Source organism: Cyclospora cayetanensis, unplaced genomic scaffold (assembly GCF_002999335.1).
Source record: "Cyclospora cayetanensis isolate NF1_C8 unplaced genomic scaffold, CcayRef3 CcayRef3_contig_50, whole genome shotgun sequence".
Classification (NCBI taxonomy): Eukaryota; Apicomplexa; class Conoidasida; order Eucoccidiorida; family Eimeriidae; genus Cyclospora; species Cyclospora cayetanensis.
In genome coordinates, this window is record NW_020312481.1 from 5576 (window position 1) to 29306 (window position 23731).

The 23731-nt window shown below is 58.2% G+C and overlaps 2 protein-coding genes across 2 annotated transcripts; one reads left to right on the plus strand and one right to left on the minus strand.

The window, feature by feature from the left end:
* The first annotated feature begins 346 nt into the window (after positions 1–346).
* LOC34619573 lies at positions 347–11901 on the plus strand. The gene is made up of 10 exons (XM_026334808.1): positions 347–678; positions 1519–1863; positions 2310–2558; positions 2667–3258; positions 3662–4039; positions 4475–6955; positions 7103–7508; positions 7778–8274; positions 8646–9735; positions 9947–11901. Exons 1-10 carry the CDS (start codon positions 347–349, stop codon positions 11899–11901), a joined length of 8325 nt encoding a protein of 2774 aa, XP_026190593.1.
* A 1734-nt stretch (positions 11902–13635) lies between these two features.
* LOC34619574 lies at positions 13636–21771 on the minus strand. The gene is made up of 5 exons (XM_026334809.1): positions 21345–21771; positions 18799–21005; positions 17385–18321; positions 16092–17294; positions 13636–15953 (listed from the first exon to the last, which is right to left on the minus strand). The coding sequence occupies exons 1-5, from the start codon at positions 21769–21771 to the stop codon at positions 13636–13638; spliced, it is 7092 nt and encodes a 2363-aa protein (XP_026190594.1).
* Between the last annotated feature and the right edge of the window lie 1960 nt (positions 21772–23731).

Here is a 23731-nt window from a genome sequence, read left to right on the forward strand (position 1 = left end):
TCATGCCTAGCAGCGGTCATTCAGTCCCGATTTCGTCCCTCTTGTCAGACGCCGGCAGCGGCATAAGCCGCAGCAGAACCACCAGCTGCTGCAGAAACAAGGGCATAGACAGACGGCAATGCCAACTGCAGAGGCATCTAGCTCCCTCGGGAGCTGATCTACAGCGGAGCGCTGACCCACTTCTCCTTAAGGGCCCTCTATCTTCTTCTTGACGCGTCAGACAGGGCGGATCAGCAGCAACAGTTGCTGCTGATCCGCCCTGTCTGACGCGTCGAGAAGAACCCTCTGTGTTGCATCAGGAGGTGCTTCGGATATCAGCCTAGCGAAGACAAAAAGCTCTAGCACCATGGGAAACGCCATGTCTGGCGGCTTCACCCAGGCATCGCCTTCCGGCGATTTGTCTCAAGCGCCATCTCAGACGCAAACCTCCCCCTTGACAGATGAGCAGCGCGTCTACATGGAAGACTATCCGTTCTTGCATGCGATCGGGTGCATATCCACCTCCCGCATCAGCAGCAGCCTCCTTTGCGTATCCGTCAGCGATGGCCTAACTTTCTGCAAACTCTTCGTCAACAAAAACGCCGCAGGAACCAAGGGGCCCCCTCTAGACCTCCGAAACTTTCAAACCCAAAAACTCCTCCATAAAGCTGTTCTTACCTTTGATATACACCCCAATGTGTAAGCATATCCCTGTCCAATATATAATACTCCCTTCCCAGCCCGCCTGATTTCTCGCTTTCTTTCTATATCTCTTTCTCTTTCTTTCTATATCTCCCTCTCTTTCTTTCTATATCTGCTTCTCTTTCTTTCTATATCTCCCTCTCTTTCTTTCTATATCTGCTTCTCTTTCTTTCTATATCTCCCTCTCTTTCTTTCTATATCTCTTTCTCTTTCTTTCTATATCTCCATCTCTTTCTTTCTATATCTCCTTCTCTTTCTTTCTACATCTCTCCTTATTTCTTCTTATTTCTCTCCCTACCTCGACCCCAGAATTCCTTCCATGCATCTAGTTGCTTGCCTTTCGTAACGGCCCGTAGCCCAAGCGGAAGCCGTGGGGGCATCGTTCCTTTTTTCTCCCCTGACTATTTCTCGTGAAGTTCGCCCGTATCTCCCGTGGTGATGGCTATTTCCTGGAGCCTCCTCTAAGGCGAAAATCCGAGCATGCCTCGCGCAAATCTACTGTACTGACCCCTGCTGGCTACTACCTCCTTGTCATGCTGCCGATGTAAAGACCCTTGTATTTGTACCCAGCTGTCAGTCAGTCTGTCTGTCTCTCTGGCCTCGCCTTTTAAGGCCGTTTTTCTTGAAGGAACTTTAGCCTCATCCCCCCCTCCCCCACCCCACTCTGCCATAAGTGCAAAGTATGTGTGCATGTGCATGTGTGTGTGTGTGTGTGTCGCTCGCCGTCTATCTGTCTGCATGTTTCTGCGTGTATTCTGGTCCCTCTGATGTGTCTGTGCATGCCACGGCTGCTGCTACTGCTGCTTTCCTTCTTTCCCTCGTCTGCCCCTCGCACAGGTGTCCAGATGAACGTCTCCTGCTAGCAGAACGATCAGCGTTATTGCTGCGACGCTATTTGAGCGGATCCGTATGGGAAAGGCTGCATGCGCGTCCTGCACCCACACCAACGCAGCTGCTGTACATCTGTTTCCAGCTGCTTGCCGGCATTGTACAGCTACACAGCCTGGGGTTCACGCACTGCGACATTAAGACAGAGAACATGGGACTAACCTCGTCCTTACACGCGTTCCTTACAGATGCAGCACCATGGAAGGACGTAGATTTAAGGCTGCGAGACATGCGGGCTTTCAGTCTGCTTTTTGAATCTTCCAAAAGATCCAGATGCTACCTCGCCCCTGAGCGGTGAGTTCCCCCCGTTCCTCGAAGAAGGCTGTCCTCTTTGGCTGCCCCCTCCCCTCGCTCACTCTCTCCCCGCTTCCTCCCCCCACGCAGTGATTCCGTGGGGTCCATCTGCGTGCAGCATGCCAGCTGCGTTTTGGAGACGCCTTTCATTCAGTTTGAATGTGCCGCTAGCCGTAGGCAGGCACCAGCGCACAGATAATTGCCCCCTAGGGATTCACACGCGTCTGCTGGCGCGTAGATCTCCCTCTGTAAAGCGAGAGAGGCGGCAGGAAGCAGTTGCTTTTTTGTGCTCGAGCTGCATTGCTTGCTTTTGCCTTCCTCCGTTTTCGCCCCTCTCCGAAGGACAAATCCTTAGGGAGGAAATGCGAGGCTACTGGGGGCATTGTTGGAGCTGCTCGGAAGACAGTCAGTCGCTCTCACAGGGTTGGTTTCCCATTGTTCTTCAGATTCGGAGAGAAGGACGAGGCTCCCCGACCGCTAGCCGAAGCTCTCATAGAGAAACACTCAGCAGAAATGTTCTCAGTCAACTGCACCTTAGCCGAGATCCTGCTGGAAGGCGCAGACGTCATCGACCTCCTACACCTCCTTGAGCTCAGGGATTGGCTTGCTGCTGCTGCTGCGGAGCAGCAGCAACAGGAGCAGCAGCAACAGGAGCAGCAACAACAGGAGCAGCAGCAACAGGAGCAACAACAACAGCAACAACAACAGCAACAACATGAGATTCCACACCAACAGACCGAAGGCAAGGTCTCTTTTTTGAAGGCTCAGCAGAACGTCCAAGCGGCTGCTGCCCCGGGGAGCAGCAGCAGCAGCAGCAATAGCAGCAGCAGCAGCAGCAATATAGCTCGCCGTGCCTTTAGTTTTGCAACCGGTAATGCGGCAATGAACGCTGCTGCACCGCATGCATCGCTGTTTGCTTCCCTTCCTGGTCTGTCCAGCTGCCCAACATCCCCGTCACCCCCTGCAGCACTGCTGCATCTGTTCGAAGGAATTTCTTGTCGGCGCATGCAGGCATTGCTGTTGCACGGGGGAATCCTGCAACTGCCGCACATGCGACTGTCGGCGCAGGATACGCTGCGGCTGTGGATGCAGAACGTGTTTCCCCCCTGTTTTGCCAATTATTTCTTGTGCCTCTTTACCGTGCTGCTGCATCCAGCCTACCAGCAGCCAGATCTCCGCATTCTGCTGCTGAAAGAACACCTGCCTGACCTCTGTCTCGCCCTCCTAGAACAGAGACCTCAGCAGCAGCAGCAGCAGCAGCAGCAGGAGCAGCAGCATCTCCGAGCCTCCGCAGCACAGGCCAGAAACGACGCGAATGAAGAGCTCTTGCTGCAGCTGCTGCGCGAAGCCGCAGGACGAGAAACTCTGGAAGTGGATGGCTGCATTGCGCATCAGGTGTGTGGCAGTGACTTGACACGCTCTACGCATAACCCGTCAGTAGGAAATCTACGGCCAACAGCTTTAGAACTGGCTATGCGTTGCTATTGTGGGTTCTACAAATATTTGTATGTATACATATATGTGTATGTCTATATGTATGTATGTGTATAAATACAAATGTGTACATATATATATGTGTCTGTGTGTATGTGTATGTGTGTATATGTATGTATGTGTATAAATATAAATATGTATAAATATAAATATGTATAAATATAAATATGTATATATATATATGTATGCGAATGTGTGTATGTGTATAAAGTATAAATATATATATATATATGTATGTGTATGTGTCTCTCTCTCTGCCTGTATGTCTGTATGTCTGTCTGGTTTTGCTTTCCGCTTTGAGCAGACCGTCCTCAATATGGCAATCACGATGCCACAGGACTGTCCTGTCGCTGGCGCGATGCTGCATGCATGGAGTGCAGGAGGGGCTGCAGCTGCGGATGCTGCAGCGGCATCTGCTGCAGCTACGGTGAATCTGCTGACTGCGCAGCGAGATTCGCGAGTGTTGCCTGCAGCCTCTACAGCAGCCTCAGGAGGAGGCGGACTTGCCACAACGGAGGAGTCGCTTCTCGTGGCAGAGGCAGCTCAGGAGGCAGCCGCTGCAGCAGCTCTCACGAGCCGTCTGCCACACCCCGTTTTAAGCTCCTTGAATGCGCGGCAGTATGGCAGGGGACTCATGAGTATCTGGGAAAGCAGCTACAATGCCACCGTCCTTGGCAAGCGGGTACGTGGCTTGTTGGCTTTCCTGGCTACACATATACACCTGGCTACACATATACGTAGAATAGCGACTCTAGAAAGCGCTGGTGGCTTGCTGCAGCTTGCCGCAGCAGCCACCGCTCCCCAGGGGTCTTCAGGCAGTGTGTCGCAGACTTGCCGAAGCACACTGCACACGTCTTCTAGTGCTTGCTTGCGCATGGCTGCGTCCAGCTCGACCTTTTGCATGTGCATCCTTGACCTGCGAAGGGATGCACATGCAAAAGCTGCCTCGCCTTCTGCTGTCTCTCCTCTCCCTCTCCTGCGCGTTTCTGCAGCCGATTACCCCGTGTGCGTGTGGGGGCGGACGGGGGGGGAAGGGAGGGCATTGGGGGGTTTTTCTTCGAGCCTTACGTTGGAATTACATCCTTTTCTCATTGCAGCCTCTGCGCTGTGCGTTCAGCCTGCAGTAGACGTCCTGGAGGAGCTCGAGGAGCGAAAGCTTCGGCTGTACGATGAGCTCTTTAGGCAGCGGGGAGAGGACAGCGGCCCCTCTGCCGCTGCAGTCGCTGAGGCTGGCGGCACTGCAGTGGCGTCTGAAGGCGGGGTGTCTTCTTGGGGGGGAGACTGCAGCACGCCGCTTTCTCCAGTGTATCCGCAGTGGCAGACTGTGTCTCCGATCTTAGGCCCCCCGGAGGTACCCACCGAGCTGTTTGCCTCTGAGGCTGCGTCTGCAGCAGCCGTGTCTGTGAGCTTGGACTTGGCTATCCCCGTGCAGTTGCTGCCTGCTGGAGCTGCCACTTCCGAGGAGAGAGCCGTGGAGGCTAGAGAAGGCGGTGAAACTCCCTGCGCGGGATGCATGCGCAGCGGCGCAACCATCCTAGCGACAGAAATTATTGGTCTTGCGCTGCAACACACGAGCAGTCCGCGGATTCGCGCGTGCGGCATCTCTTTGCTGCGCTTTCTTTCTCGAATCGCCACTACCGAGGTGCTCCTGGAGTCTTTGCTGCCCTTTCTTACCCACCATCTAGGGGACCCTCTCCCCGTTGTTAGAGCCGCAGCTGTCAAGGCTCTCGCCGCCGCACTCCTGCAGCTGAATGCTGCTTTGCACCACGAGGCAGCCTGTTCCAGACTTCGCTTGCAGAGACGTCTTTGCGCCTTTTGCGGCTCCGCATGCGGCAGCCAAAATCCTCTTCCTCGTGGGGAAGAGGACGCTGCTTGCTCGGGATTCCTCAGAGCCGGCGTGCCGTCCAGATGTAGCGGGAAGGGTGTTTTTTCATCCCAGCAGCGGCAGCAGCGGCAGCAGCAGCAGCAGCGGCAGCGGCTCATCAGCCGCAACGAGGGGGTGGAGAAGGGGGCACCGCAGGCAGACGCAGCTGCTCTCTTCTGTGGATACATCCTGCCTGCTTTGCACCGCCTCAGCACGGCCGATCCCGATCCCGCTGTCCGCGTGGCTGTGACTGAGACGCTTCCGCTGATGCTCCTTGCAGTCCGTGCCTGTCTGCACTTTCAGGCTGTCTTGAGGAGTCGTCGAGAGCAGCAGGGACGGCAGCAGCTGCTGCAACGCCTGCAAGGGGGGTCAGCAGCTGCCCCCACTGAGCCACCAGCAGCTCCGCTGCCAGCGTCTTGCCGCATAGCCACTGCCGCGAGAGAAGGAGAAAGAAGAGCTCCAAGTGCTGTACTGCCACGCAAGAGCTTCTCAGCGGGAAACGCTACCCGCCTCTGCGCACCAGCATCACCAGGCAACGCTGCTGGCGCTGCTTCTCCTCCAGCAGACAGCGCAAAAACCTCTGAAAGCAACCAGAAAAGCTTTCGCCAGGTCGCCGTAGCCGCTGGAGAAGCTCCTGGGGGCTTCTCTACTGCGGCTGAGCTCCCAGAAAGGCGTAGAGAAAAAACAGGAGAAGCAGAAGCAGTAGCAGAAGCAGTAGCAGAAGCAGGGGCAGAAGCAGAACTAGCAGAAGCAGAACTAGCAACAGCAGAAATAGCAGAATCAGAGGCAGCAGCAGGGACGGCTGCATCTCCGATTTCGTGTGTCTCCCCAGGGTCCCCTGCAGGCGTCAGAGTTGCCTGTCGTAGGGAGGGCCTTTCGGAGGCTGCGGAGCAGCATCTGATGGAAGCTGTTGAGCAGTTGCATGCGGCTGTTCTTCCAACGCTTCAGCAGCAGCTGACTTGTCGCCCCCTCGAGCAACGCCTGGCGCTGTTGCGGTCAGTTCCTCTGCTAGCTGCCGTGCTGGGACCTCAAAAGACTCACAGCTTTTTGCTGCCGTACCTCATTGTGCAACTCAATGACACCTGCGCAGCCGTGCGGGCAGCAGTCATTCGGTCGCTGGGGAGTCTCGGGAGCTTTGCGCTTCCCGGGAGCGCAGAGAGCTGCATCGTCCCTTGCTGTGAGCAGTGTCTCCTGGATCAGCAGGAGGAGGTTATAGTGGCAGCCGTCACTGCGCTTGCCCAGCTTGCAGCAGACGATCTTCTGCGTCCTTCCTCCAGAGGCACTTACGCGCTGTTGGGCCGAAGAGTTGTGCCTCTGCTGCTTTTCCCGTCCCTCCTGCTGCGGGGAGTGTTGCTGCATCTCCTTGCGGCCATACAAAAGAGTTGGGGTCCTGTGCAGACGTACGCGCTTTTGATGCCCCTCCTGCATCCTGTCTTGAGACGGCACAGCGACGACGTGCTGCTGGTGGAACGGGTGTCTGCTTTCCTGCGACCTCCGCTGTCCAGACAGCTGCTGCTGGGCCTGCTGCATCAGCAGATGCGCGGCAGACTGAGCGAGCAGGCGCTAGCACTCCTCTTTTCGACGCCTGCGCTGAAGGCTGCGGAAACGGTCCAGCGACGGCTCAGACGCAGCTCTACGCAAAAGCTCCTGGAACCCTGCGATGCTGAGTGCAGCAGCAGCGATGGCAGCAACAGCAGCAGCAGCTGTGGGAGCAGCAGCAGCGACGGCAGCAGCAACAGCTGTTGTGAGAGCATTCTTCCTCGCGGCAGCAGCACTCCATCTGGGATAAGGCCTCCTATCCCTGTTAAAGGCCCCTTGGAGGGGCAGCAGGTGCCTCGTGTGGGGTTCTCTTGGCAGTCTGTCCTTTTGAACTTGGAGAAGGCAGCTGGTGCTTCTGTCGCGCCTGTCCACTACGGGGTGTCTCCTGTGCAGAGGCCAAGAGACAGGAGCAGTCTGCAGGAGGAACGGCAGGTGGCTAAGGGGGGAGTCCATGCAAGCACGGGCAGCGAGGCTGGCTCCTTGCGTCCTCCTCCTGTGTTGGAGCTCGCGAGATTTCTGTGGCATATTGGCAAAGCAAATCGACACGCTCTGCTGCTGCTGCTCCCCACGCTGCTTGCAAGGCGGCAGGCAGCAGCAGCAAACGCAGCGGCCGCAGCGAGTGCAGACGAAGACGGCTCGTTGGTCACAGCCGTTCATTATCCAATCGGCTCTGCCGTGGAAACTCTAGGATTCTTGGATGCGACACTGGACACAGCAGCGCAGCTGCAGGCTTCTGCTAACGGAGACAGCCGCCCCTTGTGCTGCAGCGTGTATTTCAAGCAGGGTAGGTCCCGTTGGACCCCTTCCCTCCCTGCGCTCTATTAGCTAGCTAGCTAGCTAGCTAGCTAGCCATGCCTTCGAAGCCTCCCACCGCAGCTTGGGGAACGGGCAGGCAGGTGCGTGAGGCTCTGCGCAGCCTTGGGGCGTTCAAATTCTGCATTGCCTACAATACCTTGCGTTGCGCATGATGCGGCTCCACCACAGTGCAATCGCCGCGCGTGCTTTTTCTCCTTGCAGCTGAAAAAGCTCTTCGGTACATGTTGCCACAGGGGCCTCCCTGCCGTCAAGTTCTCAGTGCCATGCGCTTGGCTCCCACTCCCCCCAACACGTCGCCGCTGACTCGCGTCTCTCTTTGGGGCCTGCTTTCAGAGACGCTTCTGCCGCATGTCATGCAGCTCGTGCTCAGGCACCAGCTGTTGCTTTTGCAGCGCTGTCTCTTTCCGGAGGAAGCCCGTGCGACTGTGGTCAGCACACACAGCACCCCGAACAACATCAAAGAGGGCGGCGGCTGCAAGACGACTCAGTCACTGGAGCCGCCGCAACTGTCGCTCGCACACACTCTGCATGGTATGTGTCCAGCCGAGGTCTCTAGTGCTGCTGCAAAATCAGCAACACGAGCGGCACTTGCTGCAGCCTCTGCAATTGCCGGTGCCTTGGGAAGGTATCTGTGGACATACCCCCCACAGCCGTCGCTCCTGCAAGCCCTCCTAGGGCTGTCTACACACCACAACAAGGTAAGCAGAAATTGGGGTATTCTCTAGATGCTTGGACTCTGCTGCTGCTTTTGCTGTTGCTGCTTTTGCTGCTGCTGCTTTTGCTGCTGCTGCTTTTGCTGTTGCTGCTTTTGCTGTTGCCGTTAGGATCTGGCGTGCAGAAGGCGCTGTGACGTGTCTTTCTTATCACGTATTTTCTGGCCTTGAAATTTTTTCGGCGTCTCTGGAAAACGCTCTGAGAAGGAGGCCTCACCTCCTAACCCTTCCCCCCTCCCCCCTCCGCTTGCACCATGCCTCAGCCTGTGTGCCAGTGCGTTTCCGCTGCCTCCACGCCTCCCGCACCTTGCAGCCATCTCCGAAAGGGTGTGTTTTCGCGTCTGCCTGCCTTGCAGCACAGCTCCTCGCTCTCAATACAAGCAAGTTGTGGGCCCCCCGTAGTGTCGGGGGCCTATCTGGCGTTGCTCCTGGCGGCTACGACTCCAGCCGCTGCAGTTGCTGCCCTGACGGCAGAGGTTCCTGGCTCTTCTGGTGCGCTTGCACCGCTGAAGCAGGTGCTGCTGAGAGCTCGACGAGGCCCTTCTCACGAGCTCCCCAGCAGCGCCTGGTGGTTAGAAGCAGCCGCAGCGACGGCAGCAGCTGCAGCAGCGGCAGCTGCGGCAAGTGGGAAGCGTCTTCCTCTGAGTGCCCCCCCTCTGTCTCCCTACAGAGGCAGCATCACTTCTACAGGGGTTCCCCCGCCTCTGCAGCGAGACTGGAGGTGTGTCGTGTTGGGCTTGCCGAGGCGGCCTTCTCTCGAGGTGGGCAGACTGCAGCGGCTCGACGAGGGGCTTTTCAGTCTCTATCCTTACCAGCAGCGTCTCACCGACTCCGTGGATGCCTTTCCTTCCGCGGAGAGACGGCACTCCACCCTTGCACGGAGACTCTCGACAGGACCCTCTACTCCTCCCCCCCACCCTGCCGCTGTCGCCGCTGCTGCTCTTGGAGGCTCCCAAGCCACTCTCCTTGCTAACGGCAGCGGCAGCGCTGCTGCTGCAGGCGCTGCGTCAGTGAGACTCTCAGGGAAGCCTGCGTGGAGGACTGTCTCAACAGTAGTCGGGGGGCTTACCGCCGACAGCAGTGGGGTGCAACTGCTTCCCGTGGCTTTAGGATCGACGGCAAGTTCTCGCATGGGGAGAGCTCTCCCTGCAGGTCTGCAAGACTGGGCAGCAACGCAGCAAGCAATCGGCACGAATCTCGACAGAAAGGGGGCGTCAATCTTCTCTGGAAATGGAATTGCGGGATTGCCAGATCTGTCCTGCTGGAAACCTAAGGGCCTGTGGCTTCGTAGCTTCAACGACTTCGAGGCTCTCTGCTGCCGAGGAGGCGGCGTTTTGAGTCTTGCAGCCACTGACGATGGCCGTCTTCTTTGTGCTGCTCCCCTTGCTCTTCGAGGGGGCGAGATACGCGTCTGGAAGGCCGTCTCGCTACTGGCTGCCACACGCCGTAAGTCTTCGTTTCGCCGCACAGCTCACCACATAGAGAACAACACTTCCTTGCGCCCGAAGGGATTCTTCCCCTCTTTCTTCGCTCTCGAACCACGATGCCACCCCAGGCCGCATGGCGCCCGGATTTAAACCGCTTTTTCGAATTTCTCGTGGGGAGCAGAATAATGTATGTGCTGCTGTGTGTGGGCTGCATGCATGCATGCATGCAGCACCCATCGTTGGCTTCTGGCAGCTGCCCTCTCAGCTTCACCTGACGGCGCAGTGCCTCATTCAGAACACTAAAACCCTGGCCGTAGGAACGTCGGACGGGGCTTGTCATTTGGTGCGGCTTGACAGCGGCAACAGCAACTGCAGCAGCAACTGCAGCAGCACTGCTGCCTCCTCCTCCTCCATCCCGGGGGCAGTGCTGCGCTTGCAGACTCCGCGGCTTTTTCCCGCGCCTCTAGAAGCGCAGCCTTGCGTGCTCCTGGAGATCCTCCAGCGGTCTCAGCAAGGCGACAAGGGTGTGCATGCTTTAAGGCCTAAAGAGAGCGCCGCTGCTGCACGAGCTGCAGTGTCTCTGTCCAGGCTCATGCACAGAGCGGCGGCGGAGGGAGCCTCTGCGCAGCGTGCGATTGCAGGGGTTGCAGCTGCACGCGCGTCGACAGCAGCAGCTGCCGCGGGAGGCAACGGTATTGCGTGTTTGTGTCACCAAGATACTGCACTGGAGCAGCTCCTCTTGTATGCTCTGCGAAACGGCTTGTTCGGGGGCTGGGATCTCCGCACCGCTTCGCCGTGCTTCGCTGCGCATCTTCCTCCCTGGTTTGGAGCTCCTTCGGCGGAGGCTATCGGTTTAGATGCTCGCTGCGCAGTTGTGGGGACTACGGGGGGCTTGCTTTTGCACTACGACCTTCGCATGCAGGTGCCAGTGAGTGCCTGGCTGCTGCAGCCAGCAGCACCCATCAAGCACTTGCTTTTTGTGGACCCTTCTGTAGCCGCGATCTCTGTTGGCAGCGCGAAGATCGCTGCAGGCATCGGTTCCCCCTGCTTGCAGCCAGACGACACGCCCACCTGCTGCCTGGTGGTCCTCTTGGAGCAGGGGGCCTTCCCCCTGCTCCTCCTCGATCTGATGGACGGCTCTGTCGTGAGGGGATACAACACCTCCTGCTTTGCGGACGCTGCAATAAAGGCAGCCGCGGCAGAGGCTGGAGCCCTTGGGGCAGCTCAAGGCTGTGCAGTGCCTCGGCTTGTTCCTGTGCCGATGGAGGCTCTGCGCATGCCATCGGCAGCCAGTCATTTGTTACCCCAGAATGCAGGATTAGCAGGATCTCTGCGTCGTGTAGCTGATCGAGCAGCCCTTCATACGCCCTGCTGTCTGTGGTCTCCTTCCCCATTACGGGGCCCCACTGGTTTCGTACTAACCGCGGGAGAGGACCGCTGTGTGCACTACTGGGATTTGGCAGAAGAGCGCGCTGTCTTTGCTGCGAACCTGGGGGAGAGACAAGAGCAACAACAGCAGCGGCAACAACAGCAGCAGCAAGTTGGCGAGCCTACAGGGGTCGCTGCGGCACCGATTTCCCCCCCGAATACGGTCTTTCTAGACCACGACCTCGTCAGCTCTTATTGCGTGTTAGGGCCCCCCAACGCATGTGGCTGCAGGGCCAGAGAAGATTCCGCTTTCTCTCTCATGGCTTCTCTTACTGTCGAGGGGACGCACGTGCTGCAGCAAGTGTGCAGCCGTTCAGCCCAAGGTAAGCGATTCATGCAGTTTGTTGCTGCTGCTGCAGCAGGTCGGGGGCCTGGAAACCTGGGAGCACTTGCGGAAAAGGATCCGCCTTGTACACGCGCTCGATCGTCAGCAGACTCGGAAGCTGGAGGATACAGCGGCTCCCCATCCGGAGGGGCAGGGGACTCGAGGCGAAATGGGAAGGGACTGGTCACGATAGACGGCACAAGCTGCAGGGCTCCTGGGGGGGGGTGCTGCTGTGTATCGCCCTCTTCACGATCCACCATCTCCTCTTGGGCCCCTGCGTGGATTCCAGAGGATGCTTCAGATGCATTCATAGGGTTCAGGGGGCCCTCGCCGATGCACAGGGATGCCATAACGGGCCTGGCTGTCATAGGGCAGTCAGATCTGTTTTTAGCTACAGCGGGGAGGGATGGCATTGTTAAAATATGGTCGTAAGCGGGCTAGGGCCCAAGAAGAACGCCACGGAGGCCCGAAGCTCCGCTTGCATGCTGCTTTTTTTGGTGCTTTTTTATGCGGCAGCATCTCCTAGTAGCATAGATTGGAGCTTGTTGGGAGGGCCATCGCTGCAACAGGTTTGCCACTATGGTCATAGCAGTAGACACAGCATCTATACAGAAACAGTGAGAGCACTCTTTCAAAATTCCTCAGTGCAGCTGCCCAGTCCTAGGGCACGAGTGCTTTCTGTCATATTGCTGTACGGCTGTACATCCCGCTGGACGGGGAGGGCCGGGGGTTGGAGAAGGGGTCACTTCTTCGCGTGGTTGGCATTAGGCCTCTTTGGGAAAGTCTCTAAGGATGCATATCTAGTGGAGGAGGGTGTGTACGTGTGCAGTAGAACGAGGCAGAGGCAAACGGATGTGCGCTGCTTAGGTGTCTAGACACCCTACTGGAGTGTGTGTGTGTGTGGGAGTGGGTGCACTTGTAGCACATCTAAAAAGGACCTTATTATTAAGGGTAGCTCAAGCATTCCTCCCTGCGGTACGCCCCTTCCCGGCAAGGGGTTGGTGCGGCTCTGTCTGTATGTGGGTTGGTACAGAGGGCAACGGGGACACTGACGTATGAGGGTGTTGCCGCTCCCGTGTCATTCCGCAAGCGGAATGCACAAAAAGGGCGAGCGGCTCGAAAATTGCAGCACTATTCGTGTATTACGACTCCCCACGGGCTTTTGTATTTCCCTTACTAGGGGATCACTAACTGGACGCCGCCAGAATGACAGCAAGAGAGGCCGCCTTGATATACTAGGCAGCTCTCAACAAAGCCTTCTCCACTCTTTGTGGGGCACTTGAACTCGCGAGTTTGCCCACGGCAAATAATCCCTCAATCTGGTGTTCTGCGACTTCTCAGCGCTTTTCTGCAAGAACCGATTCTCGGGGAGGGACATAAAGCCCTTCTCTGTTTGCATGAACGTAGTCATCCAAATCCCTGCACTGGGGGTCACTTCGGTCTTGAGCGGCCTACCTGCCGCCAGTGTATCCACACATGTACGAAGGCACATCCGCTCAACTCTGCCGGCGCTTAAGGCTGACATCTCCTCTGGGCGATGCGCGTGGCTCTCAGGGGCTCGTTGATGGAGCGGAGGACGAACGTAACTGAGGCGAGCAGCTGTCTGCTGCAGGCCGTAATACCTACCTAAGGCAGACGGGGGGGACAGCAGGTGGGGGAAAGGAAGGGGTGGGGTAAGGGGGGAGAACTGAGTGGCCAGGAACTTTCCTGAACAAAAAACAATTGCCACTGATAGCGGGCGGAGACGAACGGAAGTAGCAAACACGACGGAGCTTGGCAGCCCTAGGAGGCTACACAAACAAGCTACTCCTTTTCAAACAGAGAACGCTGGTGTGACGAGGGGAGACCTTGGCGCTGTCCACAAGGGTGCCTCCAGATCCGTTTAGTGCTTCCGCGATGGAGAAGCCTATTCGGGGGTGAGCTCTTTGGGGGGACTGCTGCGAAAGCCTCGAAGGTTACCCCAGGGGCAGGGCCTTCGCTGCCGTATCAACAACACGAGCAGCAGGCGAGGTGCTACGACTGCTGCTAGGGATTAGAGACGCAGCCACTGCCACCAGAGTCTCCTCTCAGCCTGCTAGCTAGGTGAGGTAGGGGTACGGCTGCAACTACACATGCCTTCGCAAGGGAGGCCTGCTATCCTGCAGAGGCCTCCTCTGGGGAGAGAACTCATTGTGCAATTAAGAACGTGGGGTCCCATGAGTTTGCCCTTTCTCCATCAACGCCGGTGCTTGGCGCAACTGGCCCCGCGTTCCCGCAAACGGTGGGCTCCTCCTTGGTCATGACTGGAGCAGACTCACCAGTCCTAGGGAAGCCGCACACCTGCTGAGGAGTCACAACAAGGGGGGGGCCTTGATGCCCTCCCCCGCTGGTAGCACCGCCGCAAACGAGCGACGACAGCGGAGCTAGTGGCGCCTCGGGGTATTCGCGCTTGGAGGCAATGCAGTCTTGAAGGCCATGATGGCCATCGAAACCACTATTACATAGGGCTGATGCTTCACCTGGGCAGCTGCCGGCGTAGCGGCCACCTCCAAAGGAGGCGGAAGCGACTTGGTTAGAGATCTCGTCTTTAGAGAATAAGTTGCGGGTGCCAGAAGGATGGGCTTGAGGGTTTTCCTCAGCAGTTGAGTCTGCGGGGGGGGCAGCTTCGAGGGACAGGCTTACTCCTCCCTCGAGCAAGCCGGATTGCAGGTGGTGTTGAAGCAGCTCTCCCCCGTTCCCATACTTTTGCTGGTCCGTCATATCCATCATAACTGAAGGATCTCCGAAGGCGTTGCAGGAGGGTCCCCCCGCGGAGGGCCAGAAGTAGCCATGTTGTGCGTAGCTGTTACTGGAGCAGCCTTCTCCTGTCTGGAACTGTTGTTGTGTGTGCAGCAGATGGAGGCCTTGGTCCATGGGAGGCGGCTGCATTAGCTGGTTGTGCTGCTGCTGGAGCGGCTGTGTATACGTCGATGCGGAAGGCACTGGCTCTGCAGGCGCGTCTTCGGGCTCCGAGTTCTGTTCAGGGGAGGCAGTTGGTTCGTAGGCAAATGTTTGTTGGGCTTCTCTTAGGAGTTGTGCAGGAACACTCCTAGCCTGACACAGTGCCTGGAGGCACAAGGCCCTCGCTTGTTGCTCCCCGTGTTTGGGAGCGGCATACTGGCGTGTCTTGCGGTGCCCGCTGGCGCGATCATGCCACTCGGCTCGCCAACATCGAACCCCCCGAACAAGCAGCGAGTAGATCCTTCCGATTGTACGGGTGCCATGGCCTCCACTACCACCCCCAGTGCCGCTGCGTCCCGAGGCGCCACTGGATTGTCCCTTGTTGCGCGCTGGAGTGACACCACAGCGAGATCGTCTAGAACAGGAGACAGATGAGCCTGCTGTGGGAGTGCGAACTCCAGGAGTCTGCACGGCTGTGGAAAACTGCTGCTGCAGCGGGCGGTACGCCGCATCCCCTGTACAGCTGAGGGGGAAGCCTTCTAGTCCAGAGGGGGCTGATTGTAAGACCTGGTGCTGGTGCTGCTGCTGCTGCAAGGCTAACTGGGGGTCGCAGTGCGCAAAATGAAGCGCTGAGGGGTACACTGCGCCTCCGCCTCCCCCTGTGGAAGCGGCTTGATTTGCTGGGTAATTCTCAATGGTCATCTGGGGCCCATTGCCGCCACGCAGGTCCTGGAAGGCTAGGGGGCTTTGCACGCTGGACATGGAGAGTGGCGTGTCGCCTGAGCAGCTACTCCAGCGAGTCCGGCTGGCTTCCGTTGAAAGCACGTGCGATGCGCCAGTCGAAAGGGAGGCAGCGGTTGTGGCATCCACTGTGCCCAGAGGGAAGTCCACCAGCGGAGCCAGGGGGCTCTGACAGGGTGTCTCGTATCCTATCGTGCCACAGGACCCCGTCGGAAGTAAAGGGAGACTGCCGATGGCGCCTTTGGTCAGGGGACGGCCTCCACTGCCTGAATAGGCGAGCTGGGACGGTATCCACGAGGCCGCGTCTGGGAGAGCTGGCTCGTGCCCTTCAGCGCGATACCTCTTTGTAACGGGTTCTGGCGTGCCAAGAGCAGAGCAGGTGCTGCCGCTGCCTTTGCGCTTCAAAGGCAAGTCCTTCCCCCCTCCCTGCTGCTTCCCCCCTCCTGAGTCGTCCCCTATTTCCTGCGCTCCTTGAGAGCCGCCAGCGGAACCCCAGTACTGCCCGGCGCCCCCTCCCTGAGTAGCTCCCAAGGCTGAGCCGTACAACGGCAGTTGCGGTGATAGCGGCGTCGGCTGGTGCACGACCTGGCTGCCCCAATCCGCACTGGCGGAAGTAATGCCTCCTGCCACAGCCTCGGATGGCACACCGTTCGAGCCTAGTCCTTGGGCGCCGTTGGCAAGCGCAGACTCACCTCGCTGCGTCATCATCCCGTGGGTATCAAGACCCCCTTGGAAGGGCTGCTGATGCGCCGGCACCTCACAATTTGGAGCAATCCCCTCGTCCGCCTGCTGGGGCTGCGAGTAGCCAACAGTGCTGAGGGTGTCTCCGAAGCCGTGAATAGGAGGGAATGGCTTCGAACTGATCTGTGGTTGCTGTTGCTGCTGGGGTTCTTGCTCCTGGTGCTGCTGTTGATGCGGGGGCTGGGGTGAGTGCTGCTGCTGGCTCGAGCTGTGTCCCTTACCTGCATCATCTTCGCCAGTCGCCGCATGCAGCTCCAAAGCCGTCAGCCGCCCTTCGGCCAGCTCGGAGCTCTCCTCGCCGTGGGTTTGGTGCTGCTGCGTGAGGCGGCTAGTGGCTGTACCTGTAGAGTCCTTAGAGGCCTCGCGCAGAACCCGGCTTCTCGTTGAAGCCCTCAGGGTAGGTCCCCGTTGACGGTATCCCTCAGCAGGCTTCATTTGCTGGTTCTGTTGATGCGGCGAAGACGCAAAAACACCGAACGTCGTTGCACCTATGGCTCCAGCGGCAAAGCTTCCCCGCGTTTCCATTTGGCTGCTTTGTTTTTGACCTTGTTGTTGTCTTGTCTGTTCCATGGCTGCCGTCGAGCTTTTTGACATCAGAGGGCCCTCGTCTGTTGAGGCCCCTTCAGCCTCGAGAAGGGCCGTACCGGTGGCAGCTACGGACTGTTGGGCGTGCGTTGGGGAGGGGGCAGCCTTGACTTCCTCCAAGATGCCTTCAACGCCTTCTTCACGAACTCTTCGTGTCACTTCGGTCAGACCCTGCCACTCTCCCCTTTCCACTCCATCCGCACTGCGCTTACGCACTTCTGCCCAGAACTTGACGGCCACCTCCCTTGCCCGATCACCTCCTCCGTAGCGATTCTCTCCAAAGTGCTTGTAGACGCGCCGACCTGTTTCGGGAGACACCCATTCCACACGCCAGTATCTCCGAGTGCACATAACCACGTGGTAGACGCGTGGGGGGGGTGGGCGAGGCTGCAAGCCTACAAGCCGCTGCTGCGCTGGAGGAGCGAGACAGCAGGCAACGCCTCCCTTGCGTTTGTAGCCGCATCCTCCCCCCGCACCGACTCCAGAAGCATCACTGGATCCTGTGACGGACAGGAGAGACCCCGCAGCGTCCGGCACGGCGCCTTCATGTTTCACACTCTCCACTGTGAGCACGCAAGGGGAAGGCGAAGAATCAGGGACTGCATGGCTCTCTGCCATGCCGCTTGTGCTGCCCCCTGAGCCCGCCGCTGCGAGTGCCTCATCCTGAGCATGATGCAAGCCTTGCGCCATCGCTGTCGGAGACGTTCCAAGACTAGAAACGCAGCCAGCGGGCTGCGCCTCCACCTGACTGGGGATCCATTCGCTGCCATTTGCTGAGCCTTCCCCCAGGGGAGGCCCCATGGCGAGGCCTGACTGCTTCTTGCAAGGAGACTCCTCGGCTGTGGATACGACAGCGGGGGAGGAGATGTCCTCGTTGGGAGCGCTGCTCGCTTCCACGGGGAACTGCTGCTGAGGCGCCTCTTCTGCACCGTTGGCTGCTCCTCCACCTAGCGACTGCCCTTCCTGCGGCCTAAGCGATTTCTCCAGTGAAGAAGGAGGAGCCGAGGACCCTCCGTGCTTCTGCGGCACTGGCGAGAGATCCTCTGTATCCCCCCAGCCCCCTACAACGCATGCGCTCCTTGTCTTTCGAGGCCTTGTTGTTTCTGGCAAGAGCACAGCGCCGGCTTCATATAGTCTGGATGCCCTGGGAAGAACGTCATCGCCACCAGCACTGGAAATAGACCTTTTCCCCTGCGGCTGCGGGGCCCCACTCCCGGCACAGAAAACACCTGATCCAGGGTAGCGCTCACATGTGTCCCGCTGCTTTTTTTCAGGTTCTGAGGATCCTTCGGAGACGGACGTGCCCCCTGCAGGGAGCAGCTGAACAACCTGCTCCGAGCACAGACCGCGGGAAGCCCCTTGCGGCGCTTTTGAATCTGTGTCGCTCCTGCACCCTTTCCAGATCTCCCCTGATCCTTCACTGGAAGCAATGGAGGCCGCAGAAAAAGCCTCTCCCAAGGCCGTCCTCTCGGCGATAGCGCCGCATGCGGAGACAGAGCCCTCACCAGCAGACGCTAGAAAATTATCGACACGGGCATCAGCAGCAGGAAGGACGTTGGGGGATGAAGGCATTGAACAGGAAGGCTTTACCAGATGCGCGTCTGCTAGCCACTGGTCGCCAACGGGTAATGTGGGGGCTCCAGATGCAGCAACCTCTCGCCCTGAGAGAGAGCCGCTTTCAAGTTCCCCCCCGTCTTCTGGCTTCCCTTTTGGCTTCAAAGAGCATGCGAGCGCTACAGCCTCCGGTTGTTGCGTCTCAGCTACAAGAACAGGGCTGGAGGCGTCCAGCTGGAGCAGTTGCGCTGTGGAGGAAGGAACTTCCGCTGAGCACTCGCCGCCGTTGCTTTGGGATGTCTCGCAGGGGTACTGCGGCAGGAAAGGAGGACATACGCAGTAAGAGGCCCTGGCTACAAGGACCTTTTTCAGCTGCAACCTTCATCTGTCACACCACGACAACCATCAAACAGCTCGGGAAGGCCCAGCCAGTACACGCGAGGTGCGAAGCTTCGTGCTCCTTCGTTCTAGACACCAGTAAAAATTTGAAGCGTGTCTGTCCATTTTGGTGGAGAGCATCTAAACGAGCATGTCGCTTACCGTTTGAAAGCAGGACCAGCCCCTTCCAGGATACCCCGCCGCCACGCGGTTCTCTGGCCTACACGAACTGCAGTGCTGCTTCCCTTTGTTTTCCTGCGAGGCAGCTGTGTGTGGGAGCGTCCTGCTGGTGCCGCTGCTGCATGAGGGAAGTTGCGGCCTTCTCCAGCAGCAACTGTCTCCGAGGAGAGAGCAGCTGGAGGACCTGCGCGCAGCACTGCCTTGCGGCTGATGGTGCTGCTGGCCGGCGGCTTGGCTTTGAGGCTCAGAATCTTGCAGCCGCAATCCGAGGAGCGGTTCTTCGCTGAGTGGCGTGTCAGGGGGGGGGTGCGTTCGACGTCGAGTCTCCTCCTCAGAGGGGTCTTCAAGCAGTCCTTTGGCTAGTTCCTGCTTTCCGTGGCTCTTGGTGTTGTATCTACTCAGTAGGCGGGTTGCCGGTGGAGGCGAGAAGGTGGGTTGAGAGGCCCCTCCGGAAGAGGAGGAGGTAGACCCCGTTCCCATGCAGCCTCCTGGAGACATAGAAGAGGTTGTGACTGGGGTGCAGCTCTGAGAAGCCCGAAGGCGCGCAGGCAAACAATCATGCAGCTCCGTAGAACTGTGAAGCAACGTAGGCAAGGCCCGGTGATGCCACCCATCTCTTGTTCCCTGAGCATCTGCCACACCGCCTCGCCTGCTGCAAAGGCCAGGCAGAAGCAAGGGAGAGCTTCCTAAGCTCAAGGAGGGCCTCAAACAGGAGTCACTTCTCAAACGAGAAGCGGCGGCTCCAGCACAGAGGAGGCTCTGAGACTGGAGGTCTTGTGACGTGCACTGTGCATTGCAACACGCGTGGGTTGTGGGCGGAACTAAGGACCCCCCTGGTAGTCCATTATGCGTCAGTGGTCCCTCCGCTGGTGCTGCGCAGCTGCAGCTGCTGCTCTCACTAGGCTGCCGAGCGTGGTGGAGGCCATTGCAGCTGCAGCGTGAGATTGCCGGAGGCCTGTTGACGCTCCTGAGATCTCTGTAGTCTCCCGCACCCCATAGCCCTCCTGCCCCCCCCGAACGTGTGTATGTTCGGCTGCATCGCCTTAGACATCGACAGGTGCTTTTCCCTAGGAGCCGTCTGCAGCATCCTAGCGTCCTTCCCTCTTCCCCCAGTAGAAAGCCTCGAGATCCCCCGATGTCGCGCGCAGCGAGAGCGGCCCTCTGACAGCACCCTGCCAAGCGATGGAAAGCGGAGCATTTGCACGGGCATCTGGAAGATGTGGTAAGGGCGGCTGGCGCAGAGCCTGGCTCCTGACAATGGGGAACCCATCCAGAAGCTCCACAGAGATGAAGCATGGCAGCATGCCGAGCACTGCCACAGCCGAAGCCACCAGCTCTAGAGCAGCTCAAGCGACGTGCGGCTACCCCAACAGACATCAAGTAGGCCTCAGAGGATCGAAGAGGGGGGACCGGCTGCATCCTACCCATAGTCTGCCAGGCAGAAAAATGAACCCCTTCTGGACGGTGACAGCCAGAAGAAACAGTAGGAGCGATACAAGGTCCGACCGACTCGCAGGCCTCGACATCTCCGGCTGGCGCACAGAAGGACTGCTCAGCTTCGCCTCTGCCAGAGAGAAAGGTTGGAGGAGCGAGCGGTTGCTCGGAAGGCGGGGAAGAAGCATTTCCAGCCAGCTGAGGAAACAGATCCTCCTTCGCCGATAAGGGCTCCTCATTCAGACCATTCAAAGAACGACCAGGGGAACGGGTGCAGCAGCAAGCCGGAGAGTCCCCGTCGCTATGAAGGGCATCGAACTCATCATGAACTCCACACTCAGTCCGGCTAGCTGGCGTGTATAAACAGCAAGAGGTGGTAGAGTCACTACTGCTGAGAGAGGAGAGGCACGCTCTGTCCCTCGAGTCAGGGTCTATGGACCCCTCATTATCCAGAGGAGGATTCAGGGAATACAGATCCCAGGCAGAGTATGCTGGGGTATCCTCGCCTCCGACATGCCCTGCATGGCTGCGTTGTAGCAGCCATTGCTCCTTTTCATCCGCAGGAAGCTGGAAGAGAGAAAGGCCCAGCCATGAGCCATCCCTAGTTCGCACGTTACTGAAAGTTTCCGGCTCAGGAGCAGCTTCATTTGAAGGCAGATACCAAGGCTCTTTAGATGGAGAGATACTCACATCTTGGGTAAGGCAAGCGCTGCTGCCCTGAGATTTCCCGTCACTACCAGGCCAGTGCGTCGGTGCTGCACTGGTCAAGCGCACTTCTCTTTCTGTCGGATTTCCAGCCGTTCCAGCTGTGCTGTAGGGTGGAATCCGCGGAAATTCTACAGCACTTAGAGGCACGAAGCCTTGTGGGTCTGAACACGGCTGAAGGGCACTAGAGAATGTTGACTGAAGAGAGCGCAGAGGGCAAGGGAGGGCAAGGCCTTGTCGCCTGCCACTACAGGGCTCCCCCGATGGAGTCTCGTTGGTTTGCCTCTCTAACGCGGCAGCTGAGAAGCACATGCAAAGAAAGGAAGAGCTTTGCAGACACTAGAAGAAAGCAGCTGTGTCACTGTGGAAGGCTCTTGCAAGGCTTGAGGTGTCTCAGGGCAGCAGCGACGAGACGAGCAGCAACCTAAAAAAGGTGTGATTTTTGTGGGCGCTGGAAGCGTTCGAGAGTGGTGAGGAAGTGAGAAAGATATGAGGAAGGGCGTTGAGAGAGGAGGGATTGCGGAAAGGACAGCAAGCGCGGCGTAAGCAAGGAGCAGAGAGACACTAGGTGAAAAGGCTACACCCTATGCTTCACCGACATGGCTTTTGAAGGACGTGCTATGTCTCTTTAGACTTACGGGTGTCATCGCAATTGGCATCTTGTTCTTTAGGACCCCCCTCTTGTGTTCGGTCTGGGGGCAGCCTGCTAGAAGTGGAATGTACAGCAGCAGGAATTTCGTTTGCGGTGCTCCCTGCCTCACAATTAGTTGCTTCAAGTGGTAGCGGCTGCTGCGGCACGGTTGAAGTGTCTGGGGTCTTTTCTTCACAGGAATGCCGCTGTTGGGGCATCTTTGCAGCGAGACTCTCTTGCAGCGTTTCTGCGGCGGAGAGTGCTTCGAGACAGTGTGGGAAAGCGGTAAGGTTTGGGGAGGCTGGCTGGTGAAACTTTGGGTGCTTCGGAGTAGGAAAAACGGCATATCGCTCAGGTGCTGCATATTCGTGTTTCGAATCAGGCTTTCGAGGTTCTTTATTGTTGCCAGGTGAACAGAAAGGAGCTTCCTTCATGGAGATGCCCAGCGGTCTTCGGCGGGGCCCCTACGCTCGTTGCCGTCAGATTGAAGCTGGAGAGAGTGTTGCAGCCGCAGACACGCAGAAGAGAGGGGAGACTTGAGGCCACGCAGTAGAGAATGCGAACTGCATAGCGCTGACGCAGAGTTGATAGGAGGAGGAAGAGGGAAGGGATGCGTGGCTGCCGGCGGAAAGAGGGAGGTGGCGCAGGAAAGGGGGAACGGGGGGTTCGCTTTGTGCAGTCAACAACATATATGCTGCATTACGTATGTACTCGCTGAGGCACATCGCTTTCTGGAGGCCCCTCAGTCCCACCGAAGGGCTAGGGAGACCCCTGTTCCCTTCCCGAATGTCTGCGTGCATACACAGGTGTGACCCCACTTCTTTTACTTGCAGAGTCCACTTGTGGACCATGGCGTGAGGAAAACGGGGAAGAGGGGCATACTCAAACAAAGTACTCCTGCCCCTTGAGCAGCTCTTCTCTCTGTGTAGTACCTTGGCTTCGCTGCTGAGGCTCTCGAGGGTTCATTGGATGCTTCCGTTGGTGCCGCTGCTCTTGCGTGTAAAGAGCTTCAAAGAGGCTGTACGCGTAACACGAAGGCAATGCGGTGGCCTGCATGCAGAGTGGAGGAAAAGACACGGTGAAAGCGCTCGAAGGTTCATTGGGCGTGCTCAGGAGAAATGTCTCTTGGCCAGATGCCAGTCAGCGTGCAAAGAGTTGATATCGAAAGGGTCCACCCGTGTCTTGGTACCTGTAAGAAGGCTAAGTTTATGGCACATCCACACCCCGAGACGACAGAAAAATGAGTCTTTTGCTCCTCCGCAGGTGTCCTAACCACTCGCCGAGTAGGCAACGGGCGCCCGCAGGCGAAGGCGCCTCCCGCGGGCCTTCCCCTGAAGTGTTCGCCCTATAAAACGCTTTCTATGTAGCTTTTCTGCCGCTTCAGCAGCTAGGGTTCACCCTGTGGCGACACTCCGCGTTCCTAAGTCACAGCAGCAGACCGTTCCCCCCAGCACGAAGGCCAGGCAGGGCAGGGCAAGGGAAGGCGCTGCTCGCGTTGCCGTGTCTGAGGAGTCCGCGGGAGAAACTTTGATATTCCAATCAAGCTATGTGGTCTAATAGAGCACCCGAGGCGGAAGGGCCCAGCAGAACTCGGGGTGGAGGGGGGGCGCGGAGAGCAGCAGAGACGGCAGAGACAGAGCCACGGCAAGTGAGCTGTCTTGAAGACGAGTGAGGCCTCCCAAAGCTACGGAATCGTATTGCATCCTTCCCAAGACTAAACTAAAGGCGGTTTTAGCTGCAAGCATACAGGAAAGCTGAGCAGCAACTACTCCACAGACACGCAGGACGGCTATGGCCGCCTCTGTGCCCGTCGCGCCCGAGCAGCCGTCGGCGGCGCCCCGGAGACCGGCGACGCCGCTGCTGGATAAGCCCTGCCCTAACCAGGGAGACACCAGGGGCCCTCTTTCTGTTATCTAGAGCGTATTGTAAATAGGATTGCAGGGGAAAGGACTCGACGATTCTTTGCGCAAAAAGACTCCACGCGTTTGTCTATTTCTTTCGCCGCACGGGGGACCCCGTCGATCGCCTGCCGTCGTGCGGGGGGCCCCTCCCCCTAAGGCTACGCAGGTGCTGCTGTAACGGCCATAACGCTGTCTTTTCGTTCAATTTTTGGCGGCGAGGACTCTCTGAGGCACTCGCGCGGCGAAACCGGCGCAATTTCCCGTGCGTCTCGGCTGCCTGACCAATGCGTGCACGAGCACGCACGGCTCACCACAGCAGAGCGTCTCCCTGCGCAACACCTACCAATTCGCTCTTCATATTGATGTTTCAATGTGCTTCTAGCCCGAAATGAAGCTCTCGTTCAGTCTAACACCAGCTCTGCGGCCCCCTCTGCGCCCTGCCCTGCTACCCGAGCAGACGCACCCTAGCAGTGGCGCAGTAAATGGCTGCCCG